At 41.3% G+C, this 20,412-nt stretch overlaps 1 protein-coding gene across 1 annotated transcript in view; it reads right to left on the bottom strand.

Annotated features, from left to right (window-relative positions):
• Positions 1-6: 6 nt before the first annotated feature.
• Positions 7-20,412, bottom strand: part of LOC109922994 (myocardin) — a 104,289-nt gene continuing 83,883 nt past the window's right edge. Inside the window, exons 9-14 of the mRNA XM_048611129.1 lie at positions 19,489-19,498; positions 18,158-19,180; positions 14,393-14,488; positions 6,984-7,112; positions 6,280-6,334; positions 7-4,475 (exon numbers count right to left, since the gene is read on the bottom strand). Of these exons, the coding sequence (XP_048467086.1) occupies positions 3,910-4,475; positions 6,280-6,334; positions 6,984-7,112; positions 14,393-14,488; positions 18,158-19,180; positions 19,489-19,498 (1,879 nt within the window). The 3' untranslated portion in view covers positions 7-3,909. The remainder of the gene's footprint in view (positions 4,476-6,279; positions 6,335-6,983; positions 7,113-14,392; positions 14,489-18,157; positions 19,181-19,488; positions 19,499-20,412) is intronic.

Raw genomic sequence — 20,412 nt, 5'->3', positions numbered from 1 at the left:
TCTGATTTGAGTTGTGTTGGGAAGCTTAATAGTGCTTTATGCTGGTAAGCTGTTTCAAATTGTTTTTTGTTTTAACTTGAGTGGTACCTCAATTAGATTTGGTTTACATTAACCTCTATACAGGTTTTCTGAGCTTAAAGAAAAAGGGATGTGTCCTTACAGGTGAGATAATGCACACCACATCAGAAATTGAAATTACTTAATGTGGACTTCTCGAGACTTTGGTTTGAAATTATGTAGCTAATACAAACACGTTACTTTAAAGAATCAATTCAGTTCCTGCCTTTTGCTGCCAATTATGATTACTTTAATAATTTTTTGAGATGGCTCAAGTCACTCTACTTACAACTACTTCTAAAACAGTTTCTTCGAATACATAGGCCCAGATTTTGCAGTAGCAATCACTGTGAAACAATCAGCGTTCAATGGCATCATTCCACTGAAATTCTCAACAACTGTAGGAGTCTGTACGTACATGGAATATTACACAAAATCCAGTAGGTGCTGTCTGTAATAGTTTGCTTTTCCAAAGGGTGCAATTTTAACTGCAGGCAATGGAAATCTATTGAATTTACAAGAAATTCCACTAGCTGTTGGTTTCACTGTAAAAACCACTGATAAATTTATACCTTTTTGAATGTAACTGGGTTTTTAGTGGCATCACTTCATAACTAGTTCAGTACCAAAATCATTGGCCCTAAAAGAAAGTTAAATTTTGGGGAATGTTTATATTTTCCATTAGTATAAGAAATTCCGTGTTTCCATTTTTCTTTTTTGAAGCTTGTATTAGCTTCAATCTCAATTCAGTCATAATCATTTACTTTGCTTTCTGAAATTTTAAATCATAGAACATCAGGTGTGTTTAACTTCCTAGCTGGATATGACAGAATATTTCAAATGTATTGGCTATTTACTTGCTTGCTGACATCACTGAAGTTTACACCAAGATATTCCCTGGTGCTAGATTTGAATTGCCAGCTGGAAAGGGAAGATCATGTCACACAGACCACTACTTCCTATGGGCAGCTTTCTTTGAAGTCAATGGGGAATGCCCTTCCTTTTATAGGGATCTCAGAACCCCGACCATAATTTGTCATTTTTGCAAATTTTTGAATTAGTAGTAAATTTAGAGAGTTTGAGTTTTACCTACTTTGTTCCATTTGCTGATCAATTTTGATATTTCAGAATTAGGTCGTGATACAGTAGAGGGGTTGGGGTGCCACCTTAAAACAATGCTCTTTTGAAAAATTGATTTGGTCAATATATTTTCCAACTGGAAAAGCATCATAATGTCAATGCACAAACAAACCCATTGTAATGCTGGTCGTGAATGACTTTTCATTCTTATATTTCTGACTAGGGGCTGTTACAGTCGGAGAACATGTAGTCTCACATTGCTGCTCAAGTCAATAATTCTCTTGATTTCAACCCTTTCATCTACCTATTTGTTTTTTAGCCTGTCATCTATCAGGAGATCTGCTTGCTGGCCTTTCAAATAGTGCAAAGATTCTTTTGATGGCTGTAGACAAATGCTTTAGTCTTTCTTTAAAAACAGATAACTCTTTTTGCCTCCTAATAGTGACATCTTGGATTTATGAACTTAATGCATGAGAAGCAGGGCTTGAAAGAAGTGAGCTCGAGAATTTCAGGATTAAATGAAACCTGATGCAGCACTTTGGATTTGGAATATGCTATAAAGTTTACTCCAGTACGTTGCGATAGTCGAATGTTGATCACCATTGCTTTAAAGAAAAAGAGACAGCATTTGCCTTGTAAGTCTCCCATACAGAGGCTGCAAAATCAATAGGAAACCTTTTCTGCAATACAGCACAAGAATTATTTCCAGGCATGGGCAGACTTGTAAATTGTTCGAAACATTGATATGGGATTAAACAATTCAAAAATGCACTGTTGTTATCAATTATATGGGTGTGCAAGGGATGCTAAAGCCCACGTGCTTCATCCAGTTTCTGAGCAACCACTGTCATATCACAGAGTCACGCAAGACAATGTATTAACATTGGAATGGGATATACTTAAATGTAGGTTAGAATGATCATTTATACCTTATAGGCATTATTGAACTCAAAAGGCATTTCAGGAAATATTAGAGATTAAGAGGGAGAATAAATAAGGAACTTGGACCATGAATTGCTGCTCTTGGGTTGATGTACTTTTAAGATGATTGTTTATCCCTTTCAATCATTTTGATTCCTATCATCTATTTTTCAAAATGATCTGTGCATTTTACTGCTTGTTTGAAGAAGTCTGTGCAAGTAGTCAGCAAAGAGGTAAACTAGATAATCATAAGGAATGGCAGGATAAAACACTGTGAGCATTAAATACTAATTAACTGCACAATATCTTATATGTTTTTTAAAAAATATTTTTGAAAACAATGAATTAATTAGGGTCAGTAGGGCATTATTATTTTTATTACCAGCCACACTACTACCATAAAGGGGAAACAAGCAAATCCTTTGGTAAAGATCTTCCTCAAACTTCACAATAGTGAATTGGCCAGAGATTTCTGTATAGTATGCCATTCAAAAGAGGCAATGTGAAGTTCTTTTCATTTAAATATCATTGCAGAAAGGGATAATACAAGATACAAAATGGTACGAAAATACTTTTTTGTTGAGCACTTTGTTGCCTTGAATAAAAATTACCAAAAATAGACTATTTTCTTTACACTAAGACAAGGATTGAAACAGGTGATGTATAATTTTCAATTCATTCTTGTTCCCTTTAGAATCGATATTTCATTTCCTTATTTTTTTTTTAATTATGGGCCTCAAGATTACTTGTGGAAAATATAAAAAAATAGTTTTGTTGGTCAGTTCCCAAGTTAGTTGTAAAACAATTGCATATAACGCCAAGTCTGATGCTGGCTTGCTACTGTGCATTGAACTCAGGTTTAACATTTTCCTATGCTCGTAGGGAATCACAACTTCAGCACAAACAATTATTTTTTTTAACCTTGGTTTTGTTTTCTTTACATATAAAATGATTGCATAATTTACCACTTTTGACAAAGTGGTACCCTTTTTGGGGGTGTGGGCATGGGGGAGGGACAGGGGTTGGCATGTTGCTTCATTAAATATCAAACATGACCTCCTTCCTCCAACACCCTCAAACACTACCAAGTCTATTAGAAAGCATCTGTAATGCAAAGCAATACACTGCACAGTTTCATAAACTTATTAATTTTTGAAAATACTACCAAACATCTGCATGGAATGGCTTCTAACATTTTAACACCTAAAAACATCTAAAAAAAAGGCAAACAGTGACAACTCCTCTACTGTTAACTGTGCAAAGTGAACCATAACATATTCACAATACAAATAATCAAATACTTGCATAAAGTAGTGTGACCTTGCAAATGCGGTTCAGAAAAGACGCCAGTATTGTAATACTTTCCATTATTCAGGATAGCAAATATTGCTTGTCTAGTAAAGAATCCTTTTCTCGATAAAAGTTATAAAAAGTCTTGCAAAAGATATGAGCAAATGTAGACTATGTACAAAAGATATAATGCAGATTGTGTGCACAAGGCCAGAATGAGAGTTGGCCAATATTCTCAGTCCTTTTAGACCTTTCCTGCCAATTCAGTCAGATTTAGATGTAGACTCTTTGGCAATGGACTTTATGTTCACTTTGCTTCCAGTAAAACGCGGTGAATGCACTTTATAAAGCTTTTAACTCTTTCAGTAACCTGGATATTACTACATGCAACAACCATAGAGTAATCATCTTATGGTTGATCAATTTGATCATTTCATTGACTTTACCTTTGCCAACATGACTTCTTTGACCGGTATACCTTCGCAGTATACTTGTATTTTATTTAACACCCCAATTTGAATGGCGTCAAACATACTTATAGTTTGTAGCCCATTCAGCATATTACCACTGTAAATTCATGGTTGTGTTTAAGTTCAGATCTGTAACATCCAGGAAGTCTGCAGAGAAGATGCTCGGTGTGGTGGAGCCAGCAGATCCAAAACCAGCTGCTGAGCTAGGTGGTGTGAGATCCAACCAGTCCATGTTCTCTAAGGGAGTTTCTGTAAGACCTAGGTTCATAACATGGGCATGTGTGGGGGACGGTGACATCTGGGTATCCATCGGTGACAGGGGGTTCTCCAGAATGTCTCGAGTGTTCAGCATGTCCTCTCGGGAGTTGCCAGAATAGCCCTCGGCCACGTTGTCTAGCTGGGAATCTTCACCGCCAATTTTAAGCAATGCAAGATCGCTGCCCCGATTCAAAGAGCTGCGGGAATTCAACAGAGCCTGAAGCTGATTGTCGCTGTTGCTGGTGCAATGGTCAAATGATAGCTGGGGAGGAGACATGCGACTAAAAGGACTTGACGATGTCCTAGGCACAGACACACTGGAAGTTCCTGATGATACTGTGATTTGAGGCAATGTTTTCTGAGCACAATGATGATCAGTTTTTGCATTTGGTGGCATTTCTGAAAAGGAGATAAGTTGTAATAAGAAAATACCACCAGGAAATAAAGTTTATTGCTTACAGAAAGTACGAACCAGGAATAATGAGAAAATCAGAAAATTTGTCATTTAGAAGAATGCTTTTTAAAGGGGTTGAAACTTCATACATAGTTGATTTTGTAAATAAACTTGAATAAAAAATGGTCTACAATAGTTTTGAAGATTTGCTGTTGAAATAAAAAATGTTTTTTAAATACCATGTACAATGCCTACAATCAGATAATCTCTCATGCATTATTCACACACAAGGCAGAATTTAATACAGGCAATGAGTGGGTGAAGGTGAAGGTGAAGTACATCCATTTGTGGACAGCTGGTGAAAACCCAGGGTCATTGCCAGTGAGGAAACACGATTGTGTTAAGTGCTAGTCAGTGATGGCCCTCCCTGGGAACAAGAGGCAGAAGTCTGATCCCTGACACCTGCCAGCAATGCACTCACCAGAGGCTCAGGATCAGTGAAAGGCCCAGGTTGCAGGTGGCTATGGGGATGGTGGGGGAGGGTGGGTCTGGCAGTGTAGAGTGAGGCATATGAGGAGGGGTCACTGGCAAGGGGGCCAGGGTGGTGTGAAGTAAGGGCAGGTAGGTAGCTCTCTGATCCTCCCCTTCACTCCTCCCTGATGCCCCGACCTCCATGTCCCCATTGTGTATTATATAAGGAACCCTTCCTCTAGAACTTGAAGAAAACGTGACAAAGTTTGCTACCCACACTTTCCTGATGGTGACTGCCCTGCCTGTCACCAACAGTGAGGGAAAAGGGCTGTTTAAGTGGACATTGCTTGTCCACTCAAGGGTCTCAAATGTGCTGGGGCAGGAAGGTTGACTACAAGCCTTCAGGGGATCCCAAACAACATCTTCCCACCTGCAAGGGCCCCAATGCCTTCAAACCCGCTTCAGGGAAGGGCATTAAACTCCATCCACAATTGAGCATGATTGTAATTTTTCATAACCGGGATAGACCGGTGTTTAACTTAGCCTGTACTTTTCAAGACATTATCTGATCCTAAAATGTAGACTTTTCTCGCTGTAGCAAGGCAAGATACACTCTTCAGAGAGAAAAAAAAGTTTCATTTCCAGTGTCAGTGATATTCGATTACACTTAAATCACAATGAATTTTAGGTTTTTATAACTTTATTTATGAGATGTGGGTGTCACTGGCTAGGTCAGCATTTATTATCCACAAGGTAGTTAAGAGTGAACCATATTGCCTGTGGCTACATGTAGGTAAAGATGGCAGATTTCCTTCCCTCAAAGACATTAGCGAACCAGATATTTTTAATAAGAGAATTGACAGCGGTTGCGTGGCCACCATTGGACTAGACTTTTATTTCAGATTTTTATTGAATTCAGAGGTGATGGGATTCAAACTCATGCCCCCAAGAATATTAATGTAGCTTTCTGGATTACACTGCAACGACATTACCACCACACCATTTCCTCTTCCATTCAGTTTACCATGCATACCCACAATGAAGGCTTGTCTGTAAATCTGCCATGTTGAGAGTGCCACATTTGGTATGGTCTACAATAAAGGCAAGCACATATTGCATACCATATTCATCTTTGTTTTATATTAAGAAAGAGTAAGAAAGATTGATGGTACCAGTTGCCTAATATGCAATCAGAAACCATTACAGTTGTTTCTAAAAAATGAACAATAGTGAATTTTGGGAACATAAATTACCAGAATTTTACAATAGAAAAGAAACAGCTCACGCTCAGTGACTGAATAATTTTAGATTATCCATTGTCAAGGTAACAATTCTCACCTCCACTCTCAATCAGCACGTCCAAAAGATCATCCATCTGGCTTCGAGACATTTGCTGCAGATATACAAGATTAAACTACATAAAGTAAGTCTCAACCAAAATGTATGCTTAAAAACAATCAGCTGGTCATCACATAGTGACCAGAACATAGATCTGATCAGTCCATTTTAAACAAGATTTGTCGTCATATAATTTAATAAAAATCAATAATAACTGACTTTTCTAAGGCTGTATAATTTATAAACCTTAAAAAAAACACTAAAATACACAATTATCTAAAAGTAGTTGAAAAAAAATTCCACGTGATCACATTAATATTTTGCATGTTACAATTTTCATTTTACACCTTTATAAACTGACACAGATAAAATGTCAGTCGAAAAATCAATAGGATTTTCAAAATACAGTTCTCATCAAAAACTGTGGGATGGTATTACTAGAACTGCTGTGAAGAAATGTCTATTCAAGTAGTAGGAAAATAATTAAAAGAATCAATAACAGTGAAATAGAATTATATAACTACACAATGCCTCCTACAGTGTCAGAAATGAGCTGATACAAATTCATTAAATCAATGGTACATGTAAGTATAGTTCACTGTCATGTGAAATCTGTAGTTTGCATTTCATCCGAATAAAACAAGTTTAGCTTATTACAAGGAAATGCTCAAACTGCCAAATGATAATCTTCAATTATTTCTTACCTGTTTCACTGCATCTTCATATGAAGGAGGTTGTTTGATCTTGTTAAGGGTTGAGTTTGAACTACAGAATGGAGTAGTATTGATGACAAACTTTTGGCCATGTTGATTTGCAGAGTGAGGAGCATTCATCTAAATAAATAGACCCAACAGAAACACATCAAGATTATTAACTAGTACTAACAGCTACTTCTATCTCAAAAAAAAGATGAGCTTATTTATTACTGGGGACATGCCACATAACAGTCAAACAGATTAGCCAAGGAGATACTTGTCTGTAGTGTTCACACCAGATAGCCATCTCACCAAGGTGTGACTTGTCTCTATATTAAGATGCTTATTCACTTATTGCCTGAATGTTAAATTCACAAATTGCTCACATTTCTGAAAGTTATTTTTCCAACAAATCAACTATTGGACAAAAGAAGAGTTTGAGGGCTGGACTTCTTTAGTTCAACTTTACGCAACTGGTTTAAAAAAAAGATTCTAAGTAAAAATGGAGGATTGCAGCGCTGTTGCTACATTTTTGCACTGCTATTTTAGCTTTAGGGAAATGCTCAAATAATGACAGTAAATCTGGAGTTTTAAACTGCTTCAAGAGAGAACTGAAGATAAGACGAGTGGTGGCAGATGGTGTAATGGGCGTAGCTGACAGGAGGTGGTATGGGAGGAGGTATGGGAGGAGGTGGTGGGAGTGATGGAGGCATGGGGGCAGTTCTGGTTCATGGTGATTTCTGATTTCTTGGAGGTGCACACAGCAGCACGAATATTTAGAGGGAATTTAGCTCCACAATCCAAATATAGAAGTGGTAGATGTCTACTTGGTCTACTAATTTGCCCAGTCTAATTCCAGTCTACCATGAATGCTGGCATATCGTCCAGCGTTGGTGCATGAAGAATGTACCAACTTACAGCTGACAAAGGAAATTCTGAGCAATCCATTGCAGCTTCTCATTAGTAATCACGATGACACTCTTACAGACCACTTAAACACCTATGTCCTCAAATAAGAGAATAGATGTATTATTATTGTGAATTTTGACATGTCAAATGCATCAGTTTTAGAATTGCACAGCCATGAAAAGTGAGTGAGTTAAGAGTGGAAGGCAAGTATTTTCCCCTCTACAATTTGTTATGATCCCAGTTGATATTAGTATTGGAAAGTCAGATGCCAGAATGAAAACTGGCTTGCTTGTTCCTAAGTTCTTTTGGCTTTTTTTACTTAGTATTTATCTCACGACTTTTCCACATCTCTTCTAGGCATGACCACCATGATGAAGTTCTGCTCCTCTCTCTGACAGGATTTCCATTCAAATCTTTTTTCTTGTTCACTGTCATTAATCTTGCTGTTGTTCCTAGTGTTTCCATGGCCAAATCACGTTCCTCAATGACTACCTCCAGCTCAAACTCACACCACATGGATTCCAACTCAAGTTTCATCCTTAGTGATTTGAATCCACCTACCATCATAGGCATCTCCATGTTGTTCAGCGTTCCACAGGCAGCTGCTCTTGCTGCATCCTGAGATCCATGCTCAGTGCCATGCATTGTCATATGTGCACTCTTGACATCGCTCTCCATCAGCATCACATCACACTGGCTTAGTGCTGCCCTGCTGCTCAATTCCACTTCATCCTCTGACTCATTTGACATGCTAACAAGAAACTTTTCCTTTCAGGCATCAAGGAACACAAGGTACAACAACTCAGACATCCATGGCCCTCCAGAAACTGCCACCCTTCCCCTTTCCTGTGGTTCAATCCCCTGTACCAACCCCACCTCCTGTTGTGTATTCACCATCCCTCCTAACCTTCCAATCTCCGATCCTGATCGTTCTGTCCTCAGCAAAGGTCTCAGTTTTATCCCTCTGTGGCCCCACCTTAATGAATATCAGGCACGACGTGAACTCTTCTTTCATTGCCTTCGCCTCCATATCCATTTTGTTGCACAGGAGTCCTCTCCCTGTCCCACAGAGCCCTTCACCCACCTCAAACACTCTCCCTCCATCTGGACACCTCCCTCTGGGTGTTTCCCTGCACTCAACCTGTTCATTGAGAACTATCGATGTGACACTGGTTGCCTCAATTTCTCTGCCCTCTCACCCATTCTAACTTATCTTCCCATGAGCTCACTGTACTTAGATCCATCGCTGACTTTGTAATAAAGCCTGCTGATAAGGGTGGTGCTGTTATTGTCTGGCAGACTGACCTCTACATTGCAGAGGCTGAGCGCCAGCTCTCAGATACTCCGTCCTATCTCCCTCTGGACCGTGACCCCACCATGCAGATGTTTCATCACCCTGCTAGGTAACATGCCTAGGTAACCTCCCCCATCCCTGGCTTCCAAAGTCTCCCAACAGCTCACTTCCACAAATAGGAATGCCTGGGCAGATCCATTGCTTCTGCCTGCTCCTGCTGCATAGAACTCATCTCTTCCTACCTCGACTCAGTTTTTCTCCCCTTATCCAGTCCCTTCCCAATTACCTCTGTGATTCCTCTAATGCTTCATGTCAGTTCTGAATTTTTAGTTTGCAGGCTCCAGCTGCTTCCTCTTTAACATGGATGTGCAATCCCTTCACACGTCCATCCCCCATCAGGATGGTCTCAGGGCTCTCCGCTTCTTCGTGGAAAATAGGCCTGAATCATTCCCATTCACGACCGCTCTCCTCTGTCTGGCTGAGGTCATCCTTACTTTGAACAACTTCTCCTTTAATTCCTCTCAGGTCAAAGGTGTGGCCATGGGTACCCACATAGGCCCCACTTAAGCCTGTCGCTTCACGAGGTACGTGGAACATTCTTGTTCTAGTCCTTTTCTGGCCCCCATCAACAATTCTTTCTCTGGTATATCAATAACATCATCGATGCTGCTTTCCTTCTCTCATCCAGAAATGGAAAGGTTTATCGATTTCACATCCAAATTCCACCACTGCTCTCACCTTCACCTTGGTCCAGCTCTGACTCCTCCCTTGCCTGCCTTGACATTTCTGTTTCCATTTCTGGGGATAGGCTGGCCTCCAATATCCACTACAAACCCACAGACTCCCACAGTTATCTTGATTATTTATCCTCACACCAGACTTCCTGCAAAGACTTTATTCCATTCTTCCAGTTCTTCTGTCTCCATCGCATCTGTTCTGATGATGCTAACCTCAACAAGGGGGCCTCTGAAATGTCCACCTTCTTCTTCAACCGAAGATTCCCCAGGACCATAGTTGACTGGGCCTCAGCCGGGTCTGACCCATCTCCCGCACTTCAGCCCTCACCCCCTCTCTTTGCTCCCACAACAGCTATAGGGTCCCCCTTGTCCTCACCTATCATCCCACCAGCATCCACATCCAGAGGATCATTAGCCATTCCCACCACCTCCACCAGGATACCACCATCAGACACATATTCCCCTCCCCTTCCAAACCCATTTTCCGTAGGGACCATTCCCTGCAGGACACAATGGTCCACTCCTCCTTCACGACCAACACCCCCCCCCACAGCCTCACAGCATCCTCCCCTGCAACCATGGAAAGGTGTAGCTGCTGCACCTTTACTTCCTCCCTCCTCAGTATCCAAGATCTCATATATACACCTTTTAGGTGAAGCAATGCTTTACCTGCACTTCCCACAATCTAGTCTACTGCATTCGCTGCTCAGAATGTGGACTCCTTTACACTGGGGAAACCAAGCGTAGACTGGATGACTGCTTCACAGAACACCTATGTTCTATCTGCACAAAGGACCCTGAGCTTTCGGTTACCTGCCACTTCAGCACACCATCTTGTTCCCTGGCCAATATCTCTGTCTCAGGTTTGCTGCAGGGCTCCAGTGAAGCTCAGTGCAAGCTGAAAGAATAGCACCTCACTTTCTGTTTGGGAACTTTATGCCTTCTGGACTCAATATTGAGTTCAACAATTTTAGGGCTTGAGGCAGATTCTCCCATGTCCTCCCTCCAACCCCAGGACCACACACACCAGGACCTTGTTATCACATGGTCTGCTGTTACACACTACCCATTGTTAGTCACTAATAGTCTCCATTAGTCTCCAAAACGTTAACTCTGATTTCTCTCCAGAGATGCTGCCAGACCTGGTGAGGTTTTCTGGCAATTTCTGTTTTTGTTGCTTGATCCTAACTTTGTGTTTATTGAAACTCTGGAGGCCAGATACTGAACACATGCACAAGAGACTGCCAGTATACTTTTAGCCAAAGGAATAAATATATTTTAAATAAGAAAAGTGTTAACTATATTATGTAAGGCAAAACAAAAGATTGGAAAAATTCATTCATCAGAAAATAAATCAAATTAACTTTTTTTAAACTCATCCATGGGATGACTGGTATTTATTTTTCATTCCTAATCAAACAGAGGTCAGTCAAGAGGCAACCGCATTTACATAAATGATTTGGACGAGAATATAGAAGGCATGGTTGGTAAGTTTGTGGATGAAACCAAAATTGGTGGCTTAGTTGACAGTGAAGAAGGTTTTCTAAGATTACAAAGGATCTTGATAAAATAGGTCAATGGGCTGAAAAATGGCAGGTGGAGTTCAATCTGGATAAATGCGAGGTATTGCATTTTGGTACAATAAACAACGGTAGGGCTTCTACAACTAATGGTAGGGGGCCTTAGGTAGCATTGTAGAACTGAGGGGCCTACTGGTGCAGGTACATAATTCTTTGAAGTTTGCATCAGATACAGTCAGGGTGGTTAAAAAGGTGTTTGGCACGCTTGACTTCATTGTTCAGTCCTTTGAGAATAGGAATTGGGAAGTCATGTTGAGGTTGTACAGTGCATTGGAGGGGTCTCTTCTGGAATACTGTGTCCAATTGTCATCACCCAGTTATAGGAAGGATATTATTAAGCTGGAGGGTTCAGAAGAGATTTACCAGGATGTTGCTGGGTATGGAAGGTTTGAGTTATAGAGAAAGTCTGGATAGGCTGGGACATTTTTTCACTGTAGTGTAGGAGGTTGAGAGGCAACTTGATAAAAGTTTTTAAAATAATGAGAGGTATAGGCAGAGTTAATGGTAGTTGTCTTTTCCCTAGGATGGGGGACTTCAAGGCTAGGGGACACATTTTCATGGTGAGAGGAGAGAGATATAAAAAAACATTAGAAGCATTTTTTTTCCACAGAGGGTGGTTCACATGTGAAATGAACTTCCTGAGGAAGTTGTGGATGTGGGTACAATTACAACATTTAAAAGACATCTAGAAGTGTACACGAATAGGAAAAGTTTGCAGGGATATGGGCCCGGAGCAGGCAGGTGGGACTAGTTTAGTTTAGGATTATATTCAGCATGGGCTGGTTGTGCCGAAGGGTCTGTTTTCATGCTGTATGACTCTATGATATCACTGTGCCTCTGGGGTCACATGTAAGTCAGACCAGATAAAGATGGCAGATTCATTTCCTGAAAGACATTAATGAACCAGATGAGTTTTCCCAACAATCAAAGATGGTTAAAGTTTTTGAGAAGATTTGTAGCTTGGGTTGAGGATGAGGTTGTAGACTTGCTTGCCGAGCCGGTGTGTTTGATTGCAGATGTTTCGTCATCCTGCTCGGTAACATTGTCAGTGCATCTCCGGTGAAGCGTTGGTGTTCTGTCCCGCTTGTTACTCATATGACTTGGTTTGCTGGGTGATTGGCATCACTTCTGGTTCTGTTTTTCAGCGGTTTGTATATCGGGTCCAGTTCAACGTGTTTGGTGATAGAGCTCCGGTTGGAATGCTAGGCCTCCAGGAATTCCCTGGCATGTCTCTGTTTGGCTATTATGGCCGTATTGTCCCAGTCGAATTTGGGTCCTTCTTTGTCCATGTGTATTGAGACCAGCGAGAATTGGTCGTGTCTCTTGGTGGCTAGCTGTTGTTCATGTATCCTTATTGTCAGTTTTCTTCCAGTTTGGCCTATGTAATCTTTCTCACAGTCCTCACATGATATTTTATATATTACATTAGTTTTATTGGTTGTGGGTATGGGATCCTTCATGTTCATCAGTAGCTGTCGCAGGGTGGTTGTTGGTTTGTGGACTACCCTGATACCTACGGGTCTGAGTAGTCTCGTGCTCATCTCTGAAATGTCTCCGATGTACAGTACGATGACTAGTGTGTCTGGCTGTATCGTGTCTTCTTGTTGTGGTCTTTCGCAGAGGTAACAGTATACGAGCACTTACACAGAGTTTTTAAAAGGAATGGATACCCAAAGAGCACAATCCGCCATAACCTCCGCGACAGACCACAACAAGAAGACACAATACAGCCAGACACACTAGTCACCGTACTGTACATTGGAGACATTTCAGAGATGAGCACGAGACTACTCAGACCCCTAGGTATCAGGGTAGTCCACAAACCAACAACCACCCTGCGACAGCTACTGATGAACGTGAAGGATCCCTTACCCACAACCAATAAAGCTAATGTAATATACAAAGTACCATGTGAGAAACATTATGTTGGCCAAACTGGAAGAAAACTGACAATAAGGATACACAAACGCCACAAGTCACCAAGAGACATGACCAATTCTCACTGGTCTCAATACACATTGACAAAGAAGGACGCAAATTCAACTGGGACAACACATCTATAATAGCACAAGCCAAAAAGAGACATGCCAGTGAATTCCTGGAGGCGAGGCATTCAAACCAGAACTCCATCAACAAACATGTTGAACTGGACCTGATATACAAACCACTATAAAAACAGAACTGGAAGTAATACCAACGACCCCAGCAAACCGAGGCATATAAATAACAAACAGGACAGAACACCAGCACTTCACTGGAGGCATACTGACGATGTTACCTAGCAGGGTGATGAATCATCTGCAATCAAACACAGCAGCTCAGCGAGCAAGTCTACAACCTAATCAACAATGGTTTAATGGTTATTGTTAGATGTTTAATTCAAGACATTTCTTTTATTCAAATTCCATTTTCCTCGATAGCAGGAGTCAAACATTGGCCCCCAGAACATTACTGGGTCCGTGGCTTAATCGGTTGGTGATAATACCACTAGGCCTGAGGTTATTCTTTTATCCTATCCAAATCTTAGTAAATAGTATCCACCGTTTCCACACTAAGGCTCCCTGTTCAGACTCGGTCTGTAACCAATTTCATTTTGGTGTATTTCGTGCAGTCACTAGATGCCTTTTCTCTCATCTGATCATCTCTCCCACAGACTCCTAAAACAAACTGCAAACTAAGCTATTACTTTACTTTTTGAACAACTGCGAGAGTTCCCTAAACGCAGTGTCAGGCAATCCTTTGTTCTCTGGCATACACCACACACACTGACTGACTTCTTGGTTTGTCTCTGCATGCCATTGTGCCCCTAAGGGGCGAAGGAACAAATTAATACTTGACCTGATTTGTAAAGTATCTCAAAGTAGTTTCCTAGGAAATTAAGCCTTTAATTATAAATACCTTTCTGAGTATCTGCTGTCGTATTATATGTTGTTGGAGCTGTTGTTGGAATTGTGGGCTACCGTTTTGGTGCTGAGGCTCCTGTCCTTTTGTGGCCTATAGTAGAAGGGATAGCGAAGATATTTGACGTTATTCAAAATTGATTCTTTAACCTGGCAGATTTTCCAAATTATTATTCTTAATAAATGGTTACATTTTAAATAATCATTGCCAAAAGCTTAAAAAAAATGTAAAGCCAGTTTCTTCAGCTGTATATACGGTTCTTCCTCTGCAATAATTTATTGGCATCGATGTACATGTTTTATGTGGAACCTTACATAATTAGAGAACCTTACACAAGTACTAGCATTTGAATGACTGCAACTTTGCTTCCAAATCATGCAAAGTAAAAAAAAATTATCACAATTGATTTTACAGTTTTCAAGAACGTGTGCGTGTTGTTGGCACATCAGGGGACTTGTCACCTGACCGAACAGCGGCTGAGAGACTTTTACTGCCTCTTTCTTACTGATCAGGTAGAGGTAAGGCCGCCGGCACACCTTACTCTGGGATCAGAACCCCAGCGATGCAAGTCCCGTCCAGTGAGAGTAGCTGGCCAATTGGAAGCTGGCAGCTCTTAACGCTCAGCAGTGCCATGGAGGGGGCTGTGGCTGACAGCACAAGTACAGCCGTAAAATTCCAATGTCAAGGAGGAACCAGGACAAAGGGAAGGGATGCAGTGTGGAGATTAGGGGTTAATACCAGCAGCTATAGGCCAGGCCTTTAGGTGGTCTATAACTGTCCTCCTAAGGGCTTTGATTGGTACCGCAATGGGACTGTCGACCATAGGCCTTCCTCTTCAGATGCTGTTGGAGGCACAGAGGTGATGGTTTAAGTATGTGAAAAAGGACTAGAACTTGAGTATTTTAAAGATACTTTTTATTAACATTCTGGACTTTTTAAAATCTGTGTTTCCATGCCAGTCTTTTTGTACTATTTCAATTCCGTAACAACACTTAACATACCTGTATCTAGGTACCATGTATCTAAAATGGCGCTGAGAGGTGACATTACAAACTTTTCACCGCACTCATTCGAGTGCACGTGATAATAAAGGTTATTCTATTTTGTTCTACTCATCATCCTGCGTAATTAAATTGTTTTCTCCCCAACCCCTATCTGACCATTTAAGCTAACCATCAGATTCTGTCTCTTATAGACACTGTGTGGTTAGTGCGCTTTTGCTATTACGTGAGGGAGAAAGCTATAGTAATAGCACTTGTCAAACTTCAGTCTCTCATTTAAGATGCTACAATGTCAGATGTTTTTCATTACAGGCAGTGATCATTAATCCAAGTTGTAATTCTACACTATGTGCAGAATAAAGCTTAGTAAAAACATAAAGAAATAGGAGAAGCAGTAGACCACATAACTTCTCAGGACTATTCTGCCAATCAACACAAGCAAGATTGATCTTGTACCTCAACTGTTTTACCTCAGCTGACCACTCCCTGCTTGATGCCCAGAGAGATCAAAACTAAAGCTATCCCAATCTTAAATGGGACAAAGTAGAGAGAAACATATCTAAGGAAGGATGTAATTGCTTTGGAAGTAGTACAGTGGAGATTCACTGACTTAAAGCTTCGGATGAGAGCGTAGTCCTATGATAAAAGGCTGAGAAAATTGGGCCTGTACTGTCTGGTGTTTAGGAACATGGGGAGGTGATTTCATTGAAATGGACACAACACTGAAGGGACTTGGCAGGGCAGGCATTGAGAGGTTCTTTTCCCGGGCTGAGGAATCTAGAACAGAGGGGTACCACCTCAGGTTACACACAGTTGAGAGGAATTTCTGAGGAAGGGTCATCAGACCCGAAATGTTAACTCGGAATTTTTTTCTTCACAGATGCTGAGCTTTTCCAACCACTTCTGTTTTTGTTCTTGATTTACAGCATCTGCAGTTCTTTCGGTTTTTAAATTTACTCAATACTGGAGCATTCACAACCCTCCAGAGGGAGAGAATTCTGAAGATTTAAAACCCTCCGAGTGCAGATATCTCTACTTATCTCAGTCTGACATTATTGACCTCTTAACCTGAGGTGGTACCTCTCTGTTCTAGATTCCTCAGCCCGGGAAAAGAACCTCTCAATGCCTGCCCTGCCAAGTCCCTTCAGTGTTGTGTCCATTTCAATGAAATCACCTCCCCATGTTCCTAAACAGCAGACAGTACAGGCCCAATTTTCTCAGCCTTTTATCATAGGACTACGCTCTCATCCGAAGCTTCAAATCAGTGAATCTCCACTGTACTACTTCCAAAGCAATTACATCCTTCCTTAGATATGTTTCTCTCTACTTTGTCCCATCAAGCATTCCAAGGGCAGTTACAATATAGGGGATTCAAAGCAGAATTTCCTTTATACTATTCAATCAAAATACATTAATTAGGAGATATTTTTCCTTATTTGTCTCCAGGGATGTGGGCATCACCAGAAAGTCTTGTTTCCCATGCCCAAAGTGCTCTTGAATTGGGTGACTTGCTAGGCCGTTTCAGAGGGTACTTAAGAAGCAGCTACATTTCTGTGAATCTGCAGTCACATGTAGGCCAGACCAGGTAAGAGTGGCAGATTTTGTAAACCAAATAGATTATAACAAATGATAGCATTTTTAAAAATGGTCATATAATAGAGTAATAGAGTTATACAGCATGGAAACAGACCCTTCAGTCCAACCAAGTCATGTCGACCATAATCCCAAACTAAACTAGTCCCACCTGGCTGCACTCAGCCCATCTCCCTCCAAACATTTTTTGCGCTTATCCAAATATCTTTTAAACATTGTAACTGTACCCACATCCATCATTTCCTCTGCAAGTTCATTCCATACACAAACTACTCTCTATGTAAAAAAAATTGCCCCTCATGTCTTTTTAAAACCTTTCTCCTCTCACCTTAAAAATATGCCCACTAGTCTTGGAATCCCCCTCCATAGGGAAAAGACACTTGCTTTTCACCTTATCTATATCCTTCATTACTTTATGAACCTCTGTAAGGTCACCTCTCAACCTCCTATGCGCCAGTGAAAAAAAGATCCAGCCTCTCCTTTTAACTCAAACCCTCCATTTCGGGCAACATCCCTGGTAAATCTCTTCTGAATCCCTTCGATGATGTGCAGATGCCAGTGTTGGGCTTGGGTGGACAAAGTCAGAAGTCACACAACACTAGGTTATAGTACAACAGGGTTATTTGAAATCACAAGCTTTTGAAGCACTGCTCCTTCTTTAGGCTCTTCACCTGACAAAGGTGCAGTGCTACAAAAGCTTGTGATTTCAAATAAACCCTCTCCCGCTTAATACTATCCTTCCTATAACAGGGAGATCAGAGCTGGACACAGTACTCCAGAAGATGCCTCACCAACATCCTGTACAACCTCAATGTAATTCATCTTTATTGGAGATTCGCTTTCAATTCCATACTTATTCAGTCAATTCAACGCATATCCCCAGAACAATAGCCCTGGCCTGTGGATTACTGGTCCAACGACATTACCATCCGACCACCATCTCCCCATCCTTGCAATGTATAAACTTCCAAATGAACAGCTGAGCCTACCTGAGTTAGCCGAAAGACTTTAAATGTTTTAAGCAGTGCCATTGTAATTGATAATGGAAAATGGTTCACGGTTTTGGCCATGTTCATTTGCCACACCCTTGCGCAGTATGTGGCAGGAAATGTGCCAACATTCCAAAGCTACAAAATACCCTGTGATCCGCAGCAAATTTGACCTTTACCTGCATCTTGAGTTGGCTGCTGCAAGCTGGAATGGACTGAAGCTGACGGGGTGAAACACTGCGACCGTCTCCGTTCTGGGGGCCAGGTGACACCGGCAGGAGGAAGTGATTGTTTGGAGATGGGGGAAGGCTGGCATGCTGAGGGCTGCTGGTCAGGCCTCCCACTGGAGAATGCTGAGGGGAGCACTGTGGACTCAGAAACGGCGGGGACCTCACTGCATTGTGCTCTGCAGCTTCCACGCATGCCTGACTGTTAGCCATTCCCGACGGGGTACCGGCAGTGTTTAGACTCTCTGTAGAACTGTTGCTGGATGTGGAGGATATCATCGGGGTTGCATTTCTATCATTCACCTGCTGTGCTGCAAATGGACAGCTGGACATCAGGTTTTCCTGCTTAACAGCCACACTGAAGAGTGACTGGGAGGATGCCTGTGGGTCATGCTGGTTATTCTGTTTCTGCTTCTGAAGTTGTATCTTCAATTCCTCCACTTGCTTTTGCTCCATGTGGAGCTTCCAGGTCAGTTCGTCGATAACTTTCTGCTTCTCCATGAGCATTTTGTCCTTATGGGTGTCAAAGCCGTCCATTTCCACCTGGACGCTGCCTCCATTCATGCTACTCATCAGACTGTCTTCAGCACTAAGGTGAACCGGGGAAGGCACAGGCACGTCGCTGAAGGTATCTGGCAACCCGCTCAAGTCAGATCCGGTGACAGAGAGATCGGACGACGCCGGGGAAATGGGAGGTGTCGAGCTGGTGCTGCCAAACGGGTAAAATCCGTTGGGCAGCACTGTGGTCGCGGTCTGAGTCTGAAAGGTTGAGAGAGTGGTCACGGGAGTCATCGGGAAAGTCACGGCCGTCATCTCGCTGACCGACCCTGTCGAGCTGGTGCTGGTGCTGGTACTGCTGGCCGGCAGGGGGCTGCTCTTCGAGTCTTGGAACGGTTTCAGCCTCTTCATGAGTGCGGTTTTCGTCCCAGACACTGGTAGACCTCGTATTCTCAGCTGCTGCCTCAACTCGGATACCTGTGTGTGGTGAAGAAAGAAAGCCCAAATCGTGTAGGGTTAGTCCTAGACTGAGTCAGTAACAAACACCTCTATCCAGACACCCTACTGACTGAGAAAATATATGATTTTGCTTTTCTAGTATGGAATAGAAAGGAATGTACTTATACAGAGTCCTTCATATGCTCAAGGTGTTACAAGGTACTCTATAACCAAAGAGGTTGTTTAGAAATGTAGTCACAGCATTGGCATAGCACTAAGAGATGAACGCATTTAAATAGTGGTTTAAATCAACGTTTTGGAAACTTTCAAACTTCTGAAACGTGTACCCTATTATTTCTGTAGGAAAAAGTGACAACAAATTTGTTCTTAGCAGTATCCTGCAAATTTTAATAGGACAAATAACTGAGCAATTTTCTTTCGCAGTGAGAACACTCATCATTTTCAAAACTGTCATGGATCCTTTAATGTTCACTTGTAAAGCCAGGTAGAGCCTTCCTTTAATCATTCAAAAGATTTAGATGGTTTCTGGATTCAGACATGAAATGATACACCAAGAATAAACACATGCTGTACTCACACATTAATCCGTAAAAATGCATTATCTTTTCCCCTTTCTGTAGGGTACCCTTGGTAGGACATGCAGCTTTTGCTCTGCAATTGTCCAATGTCATTGAATTTCAGGTCATAAGTAACATTTGCAATTATTACTTTTTCTAGTTATACAGCATATTTATGAATGGTCATACACAACCCAGAATGCATGACAGAAGATTGATCGTACTAGAATGTTCAAAGAGATGTGCTGGATTTTTCAATAACTGATGTACAGTTAGCAACACTTCTACTTGTTCAAGGTCAATCCAATGACAATTGTATTTCATATTGTATGGGGACCCGTTATAGTGAAGCTACGCTATCACTGCAGTTTTTACAAAACTAAAAATGGACCTCCGACTATATTGAGATTTAACTTGTTTTACTGACCAATTTTGTCTTTGTAATGAACTATAATTCCTGCCAATTAGACTTTCAACACTGGGGTACACTTTGTTTTTCTGGGCCCAAGGTTTTGCTTAAGATATTTTTCTACAATCATTTGTATTTTAGCTGTTGAGACTCTTCTAGTCTCCGAATCTTATGAATGTTGCTTTGCTTATGTAAAGCATTATTATTTGGAAAGGGATAGTAGGAACTGCTGATGCTGGAGTCTGAGATAACAAGGTGTGGAGCTGGAGGAACACAGCAGGCCA

The sequence above is a fragment of the Rhincodon typus genome, chromosome 23 (assembly GCF_021869965.1).
Source record: "Rhincodon typus isolate 14 chromosome 23, sRhiTyp1.1, whole genome shotgun sequence".
In the NCBI taxonomy this organism is placed as follows: domain Eukaryota; kingdom Metazoa; phylum Chordata; class Chondrichthyes; order Orectolobiformes; family Rhincodontidae; genus Rhincodon; species Rhincodon typus.
The sequence above is the reverse complement of the archived record's forward strand: the minus strand, read 5'-3'. Positions and strand labels throughout refer to the sequence as shown.